This window comes from Pongo pygmaeus, chromosome 4 (assembly GCF_028885625.2).
Source record: "Pongo pygmaeus isolate AG05252 chromosome 4, NHGRI_mPonPyg2-v2.0_pri, whole genome shotgun sequence".
Classification (NCBI taxonomy): Eukaryota; Metazoa; Chordata; class Mammalia; order Primates; family Hominidae; genus Pongo; species Pongo pygmaeus.
In genome coordinates this window covers 80,987,214-81,001,796 of record NC_072377.2, presented here as the reverse complement: position 1 = coordinate 81,001,796, position 14,583 = coordinate 80,987,214, and the positions used below count along the sequence as shown (strand labels likewise).

Genomic DNA, 14,583 nt, shown 5'->3' with positions numbered 1-14,583 from the left:
GGATGAAAAGGTTCCCTGAAAAAAAAGCTGTAAGGTCTTCTTTCAGAATCCAAGTTTCCCTTTAAAGGCAGTGACTCTCCTTCCACCTCTCCTTTACAGGCATCTATTATACTGGCCTCATGCTCTTGTTTCTTCCTGTTCATGGCAAAGGCTGGGAGATGAGTAACATCATAATGTGACACCATCACAATATTACCTCTTCCAAGGATACAGGTTTTCTAACCACCAATTGATAACTGGAGAATGAAAGACTCTGTTCCCTATTCTAGAAGTCGTTTGTTAGATTACAGGTGGAGGGGCAGCTAATGGGCAGGGAGCCCCTTCTAATTTCTGAAATCAAATCCAGCTGCACACTGCAAAACAGGGAGGTGCAAAGAAAATGTGCTTCATGAATAGAGTTGATTGTCCAAGTCTGGGTATAAGTGGGGGAGATGTGGGATTTTTGTGCTTGGTCTGTAACAGAAACACGTCCGGCTCTCTCTGAGGTCCAAGAGGCAGACCTGTGGGCAGGTGGGCCACTAATAGCCAGCAACATGAGGAAGCCTTCAGATACATTTCACGGGGCAGCCATAAAACATATTCTAACAATACAGCTAAACAGGAAACCAGGTAGGAAGGCTTTGGAGACATGACCACATATTTTAGTTCTGATATTTATTACTAAGGCTTTCCTTGGATAAGTTCCTTGGCCTTGTTGGGACTCAGTTTCCTCATCTGTACTATAGGGCAATCATGTCTCTTTCCTACCCTTACTGACTAGAAATGAGACAGCCTAATGAAAGTGCTGATGACAGGGCCTAGGCAGGGTGGGCTATTGATGTTATTGGTCTGGTATGAGAACAAGGTGTGTATGTGTGCACTGGGAGATTTCAGGGCAGACAAATGTGAGGCTTCTGCTGTGGGCTTCGCTGTGTGTTGCCCACTGTCTTTGGTGCCCTACTGATAAGTGCTCCTCACACTCCATGCCACTCTGCAAACCAACAGCAGGCAGGTAAGCACCAATTCGTGGAAAGTCTATATTTCAGGGTATTTTACAAATACAGATGTCTTACTTTCCAACAATTATAATAAGAACACCTCATTTCTTGAAAGGTTTCTCTGCTACACACATTTCCTTAGGAAGATGACATTCATGTAAGAATGCTTTATAATTAGGATACCCACTGCAGGTAAACAAATGAATGTCTTTGAAAATACTGTGTTCCCTAGACATTTATAAGCATTTGCTGTACCATTCTGACTTACTTCTATGTGAATAGTGTCTTCACAGATGGTCAAAAGAATTTACCCCAGTTCTAGCTGGGTGCAGTGACTCATGCCTGTAATCCCAGCACTTTGGGAGGCCAAGGCAGGTGGATCACTTGAGGTCAGGAGTTTGAGACCAGCCTGGCCAACATGGTAAAACCCCATCTCTACTAAAAATATAAAAATTAGCTGAGTATGGTGGCACACGCCTGTAATCCTCGCTACTTAGAGGCACAAGAATCACTTGAACCTGAAAGGCAGAAATTACACTGAGCCAAGATTACTACTGTACTCCAGCCTGGGCGACAGAGTGAGAATCTGTCTCAAAAAAATAAAAATTTTTTAAACCCCATTTCTGTCAAAGAAATTGCAGGTTCTGAAGTAATAATTTTTTGTTCTTTATTGAATATCTAATTCTTAAGTCTATCAGTATTCTTTGCACAGCTTGATATTTATTTCTCCTAAGAAAATGTGCTGATACATGAGGATGATGGGAAAGTACTTGATAAAAAGTGTGGCTTAAACCTGAAAGGTTCATTTTGAATGTTAATGATAGAGGTGGCTTCTTTCCATACCTGAATCACGTGGTCATCGCTTGTTATTTCTATGGCTTCATGACAGTGATCTAATGCTGTAAACACTGAATTACAGGCCCTGAAAGTTATAAGAGATTGAAGTTAGTTCTTCTATGAAAACCATTCACATTTCATCTGTTAATTTAACAAAGTAAACAGATACCAGGTTCATCAAATCTACATACTTTTTGTTATTGCCATGATCTGAATGCTGATGTCTCCCAAAAGTTCGTATGCTGGAATCTAACATCCAATGTGATAGTATGAAGATGCAGGGCCTTTGGGAAGTGGCTAAGTCAGTGGGGCTTCATCCTCATGAATGGGATTAGTGCCTTTATTAAAGAGGCTCCAGTGAGCTCCCTTGTACTTTCTGCCATGTGAGGACATAGGGAGGGTGCCATCTATGAGGAGCGGGCCCTCACCAGACACAGAACCTGCTGGCACCTTGATCTTGGACTTCTCGGCCGCCAGAACTGTCAGCAATACATTTCTGTTACTTATAAATTACTCAATTTAAGGTACAGTAATGCAACTCATAATGATATTTCAACAATGGACTCAATATACAATGGTGGTCCTGTGAGATTATAATCCTAATTCCTATCGCCTAGTAGTGTCGTAGCAGACATAACATCCTCATGTGTCTGTGATGGTGTTGGTGTAAACAAGCCCACTACACTATCAGCTGTATAAATGTGTAGCAATACAGCAATGATGTACAGTATATAATATTTGATAAGAGATAACTAGGATACTGGTTTATGTATTTACTATACTATTTATCATTGTTTTAGATAAAATACTCCTTCTACTACTAAGAAAAGTTAACTGTAAAGCACCCTCAGGCAGGTCCTTCAGGAGGTATCCCAGAAGAAGGCATTGTTATCATAGAAGGTGACAGCTCCATGTGTGTTATTGCCCCTGAAGACCTTCCAATGGGACAAGATGTGGAGGGGGAAGTCAGTGATATTGATGATCCTGACCCTGTGTAGGCACCGGCCAAAGCGTGTCTTAGTTTTTAACAAAAAAGTTTAAAAAGTAAAAAAAAAAAAAAAAAAGATTTAAAAATAGAAAAAAGCTGACAGAATAATGTCATAAAGAAACAATTTTTTTTGTATAGCTGTGAAATGTGTTTGTGTTTAAGCTAAATGTTATTAAGAAAGTGAAAAAGTTTAAAAATATAAAGGTTTATAAAGTTAAAAAGTAGCAGTAAGCTAAGGATAATTTACTATTGAAGAAAGGAAAACGTTTTAATGAATTTTGTGTAGCCCAAGAGTACAAAGCTGATAAAGTCTATAGTCCTATATACATAATGCCCTGGGCCTTCATGTTCCCTCTCCATTCACTCACCAGCTCACCCAGAGCAACTCCCAGTCCTGCAAGCTCCATTCATGCTAAGTGCTTTATACAAGTGCACCATTTTAAATCTTTTTATACTGAATTTTTACTGTGCCTTTCTATGTTTAAATTCACAAATGCCATTGTGTTAAAAGTGTCTACAGTATTCAGTACAGTAACATGCTCTACAGGTTTGTAGCCTAGGAGCAATAGGCTATACCATGTAGCCTAGGGGTGTAGTAAGCTATACCATCTAGGCTTGTGTAAGTACACTCTACGATGTTTGAACAATGACAAAATCATCCAACAGCACATTTCTCAGAACATATCCCCATCATTAAATGATGCATGACTGTATTTCATTATTGCAATCCTAATAGACTAAGAGGGTTAATAATATGCTTTGAGGGAAAAAAGGTGATCTTTCAAACTAAATGCATAAACAATAGCATATATATCTGTGTGTATGATACAAAAAGAATTGTAATTCAGTGAAATCTTTGTGGATCATGGAATGGACTATGTGTGTGCTGAATGAAACTTCAACACTAACACGAGGCAATGACGTTCTTCTGTTTCATTCACAGTTGTGGTCATGGAGAAGTTAAGTCTCCATCAGTTAGAGAACCTAATTGGGCCCAAATTGGATGTGAGGTATTCTGGCCTTTTGCAACAGACACAAAAACATTTTTTCTCCTTTTTTGCTGTTGTGATGTTACTCGGCTTCCAACCATTCCTCCTGGCATGGTGAAAGGCAAACCCAGCAGAACTCCCCTTGCTGGTTCATTGCACCTCTGCAGCTCTCCAGTGGGGACTTTTCTTGGCGACCTTCCCTATATTTCTGGAATATTTGGAATCAGACTCTCATTTTCTTTGTTATAGTTTTAACTAATTTCCTAATCTAGAGCAACTCCAAATACAGTAAGCTATTTACTGTCCAACACAGCAAGCATGTAGCTAGAGCTCTTTTATTTATACTGACTGTTTAAAGAATCCCAACAAAAAGCTTTCTTACACATTGCAAAAATAAAAAAAAAACTGTTGATTTACTGGATTGATGTTTTTTCTTTAAAAAAAAACTCTGAAAAATGTTATTTTTTTCCACTCATAAAGGCATTTTAACTTTGTCATCCTATTTTGATCTGTTTAGAGGGAAGAAGGCAGAAAGAACTGGGTGAAATCTGGCTCTGTATTTTTCCAGTTATGCGACCTGAGGCAACTTTTTGTCTTCAATGGCCCTCAGTTTCCTCATCCATAAAATGAGGATAATAATACGTATTTCACAGGTTTTTGCAAAGATCAAAACAGATAGTTCATGTGAGGCATTTCTCGAAGTGCTTGGGACAATATGAGAATACAACACATGATACCTGTTGTTATGTTTAAGATCACAGAGTAATAAATACTTCTTTGTTCTCTAAGGCTTTCAAAAGGCTTTGGTGAAAAAAATGAATCGTAACCTATCTTTTCTCATAAGTATACCTGAAATGTCAAACCAAGAACTGTATTCAATAATAGTGAGGTTTGTGTGCAGAGTGCAGTATTTTAGCCAACTGCAGGATGCCATTCCTATAGTTGCAGAAATGAACATATCAGTGTGAGAAGGTAAGTAAAACAAGTAATCATGATATGGGTTAGAAGAGCAGAGGAGAATATCAACCTAACTCAACTGAAATGGCTTACAGGTGCAGTAGTATATTTTCTTAGTTAAATTGCTCCAGTCTACCTAATTTGAACTGTATACTGTCTTAGTACCACCACTTGTAAACACAATTTAAAATAAGAAACAAGAATAAAAGTGGGCTTTAAAACTGCTACCAAATTTGTCACTGCACTGCCTCATAAGAGACAAGCAAGAGCTAGTCTTATCAACAGTGTTTTCCAGGCACCTGGTCCAAAACTGGACGAAGCACCGTAGGGAAGGATTTCCTGGGCAGCAGCTGTCTTTCAGAAGTCACTTGTGGAGAAACACACTCTATGTGGACTAATTTGTTAATTTTGAGAGCTGGATAATTAAGCTTTAATTAACACATTTTATCAAATGACAAATTCCTCTCTTGCCTAAGTATTTTCTCTAACTATGTAAACAGGTTTCAACTAAGTATATAAACAGGTACTTCAGACTATTATCATTTTCATCAATTCAAGAGGTTGCCTTTATACATGATCTTAGATCCAATCTTCAAAATTTATTAAACATTCATTTTATGATTATCCACAAAGCATGAAATTTTCAATAAGTATAAAGCCCCATAAGACAAAGTAAATGCTTATCAACAGTTGAAATGAAAGGATATTGGTAGAAAGAACACACTATTTCCCACCCCTGCCCCCCACAACAAACACTACCAGACTGCAATGTTTATTCAGGCTCTCAACCTCTTTGGTTGATGGTTCTATTTAAATAAACCTGCAGCAAAATGAGATAATCAATTTCAGTCATGTTTCTAGAGTTTTAGAACTTAATTGCTTGTATTAATTATTCATACTCTTCTGGCAGAAGAACCTTAGCTTTATTAATATCTGTTCTTGGGAAGCATATAACTCTTTTGTCTCAGGTATCTTTATGTTTTATTCTTCAGGTTAAAAAGTTGCAAAACTAGAAAAAAGAAACACAAGGGAAAAGTAACCTAGGTGTGGAAACCCATGAAGTATAGGTAATATCACCATTTTCCCTGCACCTTCTTAAGAGCCCTTGAAGGTCCAGAGAGAAAAGGTAAATATTACAGGGGTCCAGGTATAAAGTCTATAAATAATACAGTGCTATGCTGAGTGGAAAGTGCACCAGACTGAAAAAGCAGGATGCCTGGATTCTACTCCACCACTGCCACCAACATGCTGAGTAGCTGTGATGGTTCTCAGTGTTTTCCTCTGGCAATCATGGCCAGGGTGTTGGGTTACATTATCTCCTGTGTCCCTTCCAAAAGTGCTCTATCTAGACTCCACTAAAACAACACACACACACACACACACACACACACACACACACACACTGTGAGGCTGCCTGGAACAAGGGTAGGACTGGGCAAGGTGGTGGCTTGTAGGGAAAAGATTCTGAACACAAGTCCACATCTCAGCAGGAGTCTGGGATGAGTTGGGAGCGGGGAGTGGAAGAGGTGAGAGGATCATGACCTTGCTACTTGTTGGCACTCATTACTGGGCAATAAAGCAATAGGGACTGGTTATTTTAAGCCTTCACAGCTCAGTTCCCAGCCCTGTAACACAACGGCTATCACGCAGAGCCCATATGAGAATAAAGTGCTCTACAAACGTCTGTTAATACTGAGAGGTGTGGTGTTCCACAGAATACAGAGTTTTGCCCACCAAAAATTTTGATTCTTTCTAAAATTGAGGATTGCTACTGTCTTAAGATTTGGAGTGAAATAAACATAATGACTTGGATGTAACTTCTAGACTGACTAATGAGTCAAACAATAACTGGTACTGCATTAGTATATATCGATCAGCCCAAACTCCTGCTAAGTAGCTAAATAATTATCTTCATTTTAGATAAAATAGATCTTTTCATGATAAAGAGGTATAAGAACATCAGAAGAGATAAATAGTCATCATTCAATCTAGATTATCCTAGACACTCTCCATTTCATAAATTCTTCTATTCAACAGAGTAATTCATCAAAGGCATACAGATATGTGATTTAGTTCTTATTATCTTTAAGTTATTTTATGTAATAGAATCTTAAAATTAGACTACATCTTCTGTTTGATCACATCAGGTGGTCCTTTTTGTTTCTTGGTTAAGTAAATATGGTCACTAGACATGGGACCCAGGCAGAGGTGTCTACCTTTAACATTCACCATCATCCTGCGGTACAGACTGTCCTTGCAGAATGACAGTAATGCTACATATTTAGCTGCAGCTGGGGGCGGAATTGTAGGGGAAAGTATTATATAATTAGACTATAATTATTCTAGCATTGTATAATAAAGAACCTCATTTTCCCAGTCTGCAACAAATGATAGAGTTGCTTGCCTGCCTTGGGGTGCAGGTATATGTGCTAGATGTCCCTGAGTGCCCTAAGGAGCTGGGGAGGGGCCATGGCATGAGTCACTGTCCCTATCTGCTGGGCCTAGATATAGAATACCTGGGAATATGCACATAAAATCATGCACATGTTCACACACACACCCAAAAGGGCGATAACTTGAATAAGGTTGAGGCAGAACCCACCAAAAAGCAACAGCGGAAGCTTGTGCAGAAGGCAAGATAATCCCTGTGCCAGGCAAACCTTCTTTCCTGGGGCCACTACCTTCCTAGGTCAAGTCCATTAACCAATTTGACACTGATTTGTATTAAGAACTTGAGCCTTTTCATTATGACCTCAACAACGGGTCCAATGCCCCCAACCAGTTCTAGTAAGTGAGGGGTCAGAAGTATAGTACTTACATAATGGTACTTAGAAACTTGCAAAGTTCTGAATCTGATAAGACCTTAAAAAGTCTTTGGTGCCCTGGCTCTAAACAGATTTCAGCAGTACAATAACCTGAAGGCTTTTCTTTATGCTCTTGTGTTGGCTGGGGATATTTATTTCAAATTTCCAGGCCTGCTTTTCCCCTGCTCATCATGGACAAGGTGCCCCTAACATTCCTGGGACAGTGCCCCAGTGCCCCATGTGCACTGCAGAATCTGTATTAGGGCATCTCCTGGCACCTAACATATGCCATCACATGTAATGTTGCCTAAAAAAACAGAAGCACTTATTTAAAATCAAATAATGGAATTGCCTATCAATGCAATGAGGTGTTGCGCTGTTCATTTTCCATTGTGGGTAATACACAGTTGAAGAATTAAACCACAGTAAAATCCCCCTCTTTCTAATTCTATTTATTGTGTAAACATCTAAAATAAAAGTACTAAGTCTTTTAACTTTCAATTAGAAACAGTAGAGACCCCCAGGAATAATAACAATTAATCTACATTATTAAAAGGCATAAATTACGGAAGTAAAGGCAACGTGGTTTTCTAGAAAAATTCTATGAAGTTCTCTGAAGCTAACATACACATAAAAAGAAACCACAGGATCTATCTTACTTATACGTTCAAAAACTCTTTGGCAATATTTCTTACCAAGAGCTGTTAAAAATACCTGAATTCCCAAAATATCTGATTTCCCACTGGTTTGAGATTCTTTTTTTAATACTTTTCTACCTAAGAAAGTTACTGTTTATCCCCACACTTTATTTCTTAGAGCACTCTACCCACCAAAAAGACTTCCCTGACCAGGGTGCACCCCAGGGGAACCTGCTTCTCTGGGTTTATGTCAATTCATTTTGCCTCCCTGGGACAGAGGATAATTAAGGTTGAAAAGGATTTTGTCATCTTTGAATGACAATAAGTAATGAAGATAAGGCATATAATCACTATAATAGGATGCTCTCCTACTTATTTTGTGTTGAGCCTCAAACTATCTATGACTTCTCAGTCAGCCAGAGAGAGAGGCTACGCTACAGACTTTTCTGGCATCCCACAGGCTGAAGCTCCTGGGGACTGGGCCCTGCAGTGGCCCATGGGTGGAGGAGAGCCTCCTCCTTTCCCCGCTCTCTGGCTGAGAAAGGAGGAAAACATCAGGGTCCAAAAAGCCTGCCAGAGTGGAGCCTGAGCAAAACCAGGCAGGAGCTAGGACCCTGATATTCCTAAGAGGGCCCAGGAGCAGAACATCCCCCAGCCCAGCATTCTGGCCAGCAGCCAGACACGCAGAGAATCCCATCCCTGGAATTGAGCACCAGTGACGAGCCTGCTCTTAAAACACTATATGCTTGTAAAGAGACTTCAAACTGGTTTCTTAAAGCTACTTCATGCATATTGAGGCCACAAACAGACTTAATAAAATTGCTATTGTGGTTACTTAGCCATTTTTATGGTTAGCATGATAAATATCGCCATTAGCTTGCCCCCATGCGTAACAATCCAAGTAAAAACGTATAAATATTGAAAGTAGGAAGTAGAAAATAACCCTCAAGGCTATTCCTAATCTCAATCTAATTGTGCAAAAATTAAACATTTTCCCAGGTTACAATTTTAAAATTCTGTAAATAGTGGAAAATACTGTCAAAAGAAGAAATGCTTCCAATTTATTTCTTTATATAATGGGCCTTCTGGCTTAGATACTGCTGTTGGCCAGCTGCCATTCATTGTCTGTTTAAAAGCTTCAAAATCCCTGGGATTCAGCTATGAACCCATGAACATCAGCCTGTTGACAGATAAGATTTTCTAAAGAATTGTTAACCTCATGTTACTGTATCATTTTGCTACATACCGTAATTTGAACTGGGAGCGAACTTCCCCATGTTCTATTTGAATCAGTTCATTATAGCAAGCAATTATGCTGCTATTCTCCATAAATCTCTGAAAAGAAAGCAAAGACAATACATAAGACATATATAGTTACTTCTTAGAGAGTCAAATAGAGAAACTTAACAGTTGTTCCTATCCCCAGGTAACTCCGTTATATAAGACAATTAGTAGGTAAGATGAGATGAAACAGCTGTCAAGGTGTTCAAAGTGCTTGTTTAAATGTATGAGAAACAACAGAGCAAGTGATACTGTACACTTCACTTCCTGCATAACAAAGGTAGAATAAACTACATTATGAACGCTCTAGGGCACGGAATGCCTGCCCAGCCATGTAAATGACTGAAACATTTTGCTTCATATTGCACTAATAAAATCATCTAAAACCCAACACTCAGCATGTTCAGTGTGCACCACATTATCAATGATCTCTTTGGAAGGGAGAGCCTACTCTTTACTTCCTTCCTAATTTTCTGAGTGCCTAATGCAGGGGAAAAGTTAAACACAGAATTCTCATATGATCCAGCATTCCACTCCTAGGTATATACTCAAAAGAGCTGAAAACAAGTACTCAAATAAATACTCATACATGCGTGTTCACAGCAGCATCATTCACCATAGCCAAAAAGCAGAAACAGTCCAAATGTCCAACATTTGAACAGATAAACAAATTGTGTGTATACATATAATGGATTATTACTTGACCATAAAATGAGAATAAAATACTGATACATGCTACAACATGTATGAACCTGAAAAAAGTATTAAGTGAAAGAATCCAGACAGAAAAATTCACATATTGTATGATTCCATGTATATGAAATATCTAGAATAGGTCAATTGATCGAGCCAGAATGCAGATTGGTGGTTGCCAGGACTGTGGGGAGGAGGACTAGGAGTGACTGCTTAATGGGAACACATTTGGGAATGATGAAAATGGTTTTTGTTTGTTTGTTTTGCAACAGGGTCTCACTCTAACTATAGAGAGGTGGTGGTTGTACAACACTGTGTATGTGCTAAATGTCACTGAATTGTTCACTTTAAAATGGCTAATTTTAGTTTCAATTAAAAAAAAGGCTTTCATGTATTTATAAATAAACTTGGTGAATGAATGAACAGATAGATAAGCAAATAACGCAGAAGAAAATGCAGTACACATTGTCATTCATCAAAGAACCACGAAGCACCCATTTATGCTAGGCATGAGCTGCTCAAGTCCCGCGTTTAAAGAGGAGTAGGCCCTTTTTCACTTAATCCCAGAGTAATTTGGTTTACATTTCTTATATATGCTGTGTGATTCAGTGTAGGGTATATAGGAAATTGAGCACTTCTCCGACATGATCATGTCAATACTTAATGAGAAATAATGAAATCAGAAAAAAAAAAAAAAGCAAGTAAAAAATAGTAAGGGAAGAGATTTAAGGACAATTCTACTTAGGAAAGGGGAAATGTTTTGCATTTTAATTGATTAAAAAAACACATCATGCAAACCTTTCTAAGCATATGGCTGGTAAACTATTAAGTAGAAAGATAGGCAGAATTCCAAAGTATTCCAAACTACCAGTCACATACTTTTGCTTCTCAGGTAGCTATATAGGTGGAGGAGGAGAATACTAGGCCCTGCTGAAAGATGAATTTCTTAAATTTCCTTCACCCAAGTTGGCCAGAGAAAAAAAATCAATCCCTCTCCTCACTCATTCCTCTCTCTCTCTCTCTCACACACACACACACACACACACACCCCACATACACACTGGAGTGGATGGCTCCACATATCTGGAGTGGTTGGCTTCTCCCTGGCTTTCCCTGGGCCTCTGGTCCTCCACAATTCTTACATGGAAGCTGGGAAGGTCTAAGGAAAGAGAGGAAGCCATAAACATACACATAAGGGAAATACTTTCTCTTTGATTTACAGAGCAAAGTTAAACATGGTTAGATTCCATTTGAGCTTTTAGATGGGTAAAAGCTATATATCAGCCTATAACAGAACTCAGGGAGTTGTTAGCTCATGTTTTGTAAAAACATGAAAAAACCATGATAAAATACATTTTGAAAATGCTGGAATAACATAGAAAGATATGTATGTATATCATGACACTGTTTTGTAAATAATACAGTCATTTCTATTTCTGCCTACAAATAAATCTGAAAGGCTGGTGGCATAAATAATTTTAATTTTTAGCTTATCTGTGTTTTCTATAACAAACATGGATTAGTTTTTGCAAAAAATGGAAAGAAAATGTTGGGATAAACAAAGTTAGCAGGTTTCTTTACTATGGGACTTCTCAGAGTATTTAAAATGCTAATGTGCAATGTTGCAAAAGTGCTTTGTGGATTCTCAGGTGTGGGAGGAGGGGGAACTGAGTTGTCACTGATTCCCCAAACTTATTTGATCATAGAAGGCTTTTTTCATGGACCATGTATTAATAGCTTTTGGTACAGTGGTGTTCTGTGGAACACTAGCTTGGGAAATCTAACTTTAGTGAACCCAATATAGAGTTTGGAATTAAACAACATGTATTTGCTTCTGGACTTTGTCATGAGTGTGAGCTCTGGCAAGTTTAGTTGTTTTGAGCCTGTTTCCTCCTCTGCAAAAATGGAGAAAATATCAAATCCCTCATATGTAGAGGAGGATTAAGTAAATCACTGGGAACTGGGCCTGACAATAAATCGTAGCTCCCCACTTCCTACTCCACAGAAGGCCTCTCCACAGAGAACTGTGTCCTACAGTTGTGCCCCCGGCATGCCTAGCACATTGCACAGAGGCAGAACTCCATAAACACTTGTTAAACTGAACAAATATTTTTGCAAATAGAAAAAGAGGCACATAAAGTTGATATAAAAACAGTTGCAACTGTCCTTTGCTAAGATGCTGGTTTCTAAAAGGCTCAGCATGGAATGAGCATCTATATAGTCGGCTGCTTACACATAGCTCCAGAGCCTTCAAGGGGAGTTGTTGTGGGATATGTGACGGCACAATTTGTTCCTAGATCCCCACTCAGGGACTGCAGACTGAGGCACCAGCCAATTAGCTAGCAACACAGGGGTGAGTTTCAGCAGATAATCTAATACAATCAAAACAGCTCAGAGATGGGAAACAACCTCATGGAAGGCAAAGATAACTGGCATATTTGAAAAGGTGCTTGGGAAGAGAGTTGTGAAAGACAGGATTTTGCCCAAAAAAGGAGAGCCACCACATGAAGATCAGTCTCAGCTGATGGTGTGCCACAGTAACGCCAGGAGAACTGTTGTAGGTGCAGCGTGCTTCTCCTGGAATGAGCCCAAGCTACTAGGGGCACCCTGACCTAACGGGCAAATGGCCTCTATCAGGGCCAGCACTGAAGAACACCAGGTAGTCCCTGACAGCTACCGCTGTTCATGCCCCTCCCCCAAAGCTTTATTCACTGAGGCTGACTGCAAAACACAGTAACATGTCTGGATAGTGGGAAATGAAGCCTTCCAGAGCACCATGAACAGGTTATAAAATGTGTAAGAAGGAAACAATGGAACTTTGGTTAAATTTTCTCAATAGCATTTGCACCCAAAGAGTTCCAGTTGTTTCTCCTAACTGTGAGCAGATGTCCAATCTCAGCCTTCCAGACAAGATGCTATCACTTCAAATGGCAGCAATTCTAAACCAATTTGAGGTAGGATCACTGAACTAAATGTAGAATTCCAAAAGGACACTCAACAGCACGCACATGGGCCCTAATCGATAAAACCCACAGTGTGTCATTGCCATTCTCCAATCATCTCCTAGGTAATGAGGAAAATCTATGTCCTCACACTCCATGAGGTCCCAACTCAATCTTGAAAAGGACAACATTGGAATGGGGTGGAGTCGGGGGGTCAATATTACACAGAAGTTCTATGAAGCCTGTGAATAAATTTAGAGCTATTTCTTAGAAAATGAGTGAGTAAAGAAAATCTGTCTCAACCACATGGCTTCTTTGCTGATTTTTCTTTTGCTACTCTTCATTCCAAAAACTCAGAAGCATTGTCTCATGCATTCTCATTAAGATATAGCACCTAAGAATAGCTTTCAGAACCAAATGCCAACCTTTGCGAGAAGAGATAACAGACAAGGAAAAAGTGTTAGGAGCGTGAAAAATATTGCTAGCTGGAAACATTCATTTCTATCACACATCGTGAGCCACTAGACTACCTTGAATCTTCTCTGTAGCACTTTCTTCCACACTGAAGCATACCAAAGCACAAAACAACTGCATTATAAAGGTAGTTTTTGCTTCTCTGTGGTCTACAACTAACAGGAATATATATATATTTTTTAAGCCCGGAGTAGCAAAGTACCATTACTTAAAGCACACAGAGGATTTTCGTAATTCACAAGGCACAGGCAGTACCCTATTTTTTAAGGAATACATCACTCCACTTACTTGGGATTCAGATTACTCTTTTTTTTTTTTTTTTTTTTGAGATGGAGTTTTACTCTTCTTGTCCAGGCTGGAGTGCAATGGCGCAATCTTGGTTCACCACAACCTCCGCCTCCCGGGTTCAAGCGATTTTCCTGCCTCAGCCTCCCGAGTCGCTGGGATTATAGGCATGCACCACCACGCCCAGCTAATTTTGTATTTTTAGTAGAGACAGGGTTTCTCCATGTTGGTCAGGCTGGTCTCGAACTCCCGACCTCAGGTGATCCACCTGCCTCGGCCTCCCAAAGTGCTGGGATTACAGGCGTGAGCCACCGTGCCCGGCTGGGATTCAGATTACTCTTACCAAAAGATCTTGAGACACTGGGTATGCCTAGTTACTTAGTTTTTTTGGTAAGTCTCTTTGGAGTAACCAGTCTTAATCTTCAAGTCGAATATCAGTGTTATTCATGATGTTTATAGTTTAAGCCAGGAGGTCACAGGACGCTATAGAATTACTTGCATTTAGATTATCAGCAAAAGATGTATAAGTAAACCATGGTCCTCTATCCTATTATTCTCCTAAGGGAAACCTTTTATTTTTTACATAGGCGTAATATATATATTTGTTATTTAAAAAAATTAAAATATGAAGTAATGTCTTCCACAATTTCTCTATAAGGACTTGTTTTCTTTTAATATTAGGGAATATAGTTCTTTTAAACATTCATGTTTTGATGAT

At 39.1% G+C, this 14,583-nt stretch overlaps 1 protein-coding gene across 12 annotated transcripts in view; it reads right to left on the bottom strand.

Annotated features, from left to right (window-relative positions):
- The window catches only part of PDE8B (phosphodiesterase 8B), a 256,055-nt gene that overhangs the window by 87,170 nt on the left and 154,302 nt on the right, over window positions 1-14,583 (bottom strand). For all 12 annotated transcript variants that reach the window (XM_063664925.1, XM_063664927.1, XM_063664928.1 and 9 more), the window contains exons 6-7: window positions 9,437-9,525; window positions 1,821-1,899 (exon numbers count right to left, since the gene is read on the bottom strand). In XM_063664925.1, coding sequence (XP_063520995.1) covers window positions 1,821-1,899; window positions 9,437-9,525 — 168 coding nt within the window. The remainder of the gene's footprint in view (window positions 1-1,820; window positions 1,900-9,436; window positions 9,526-14,583) is intronic.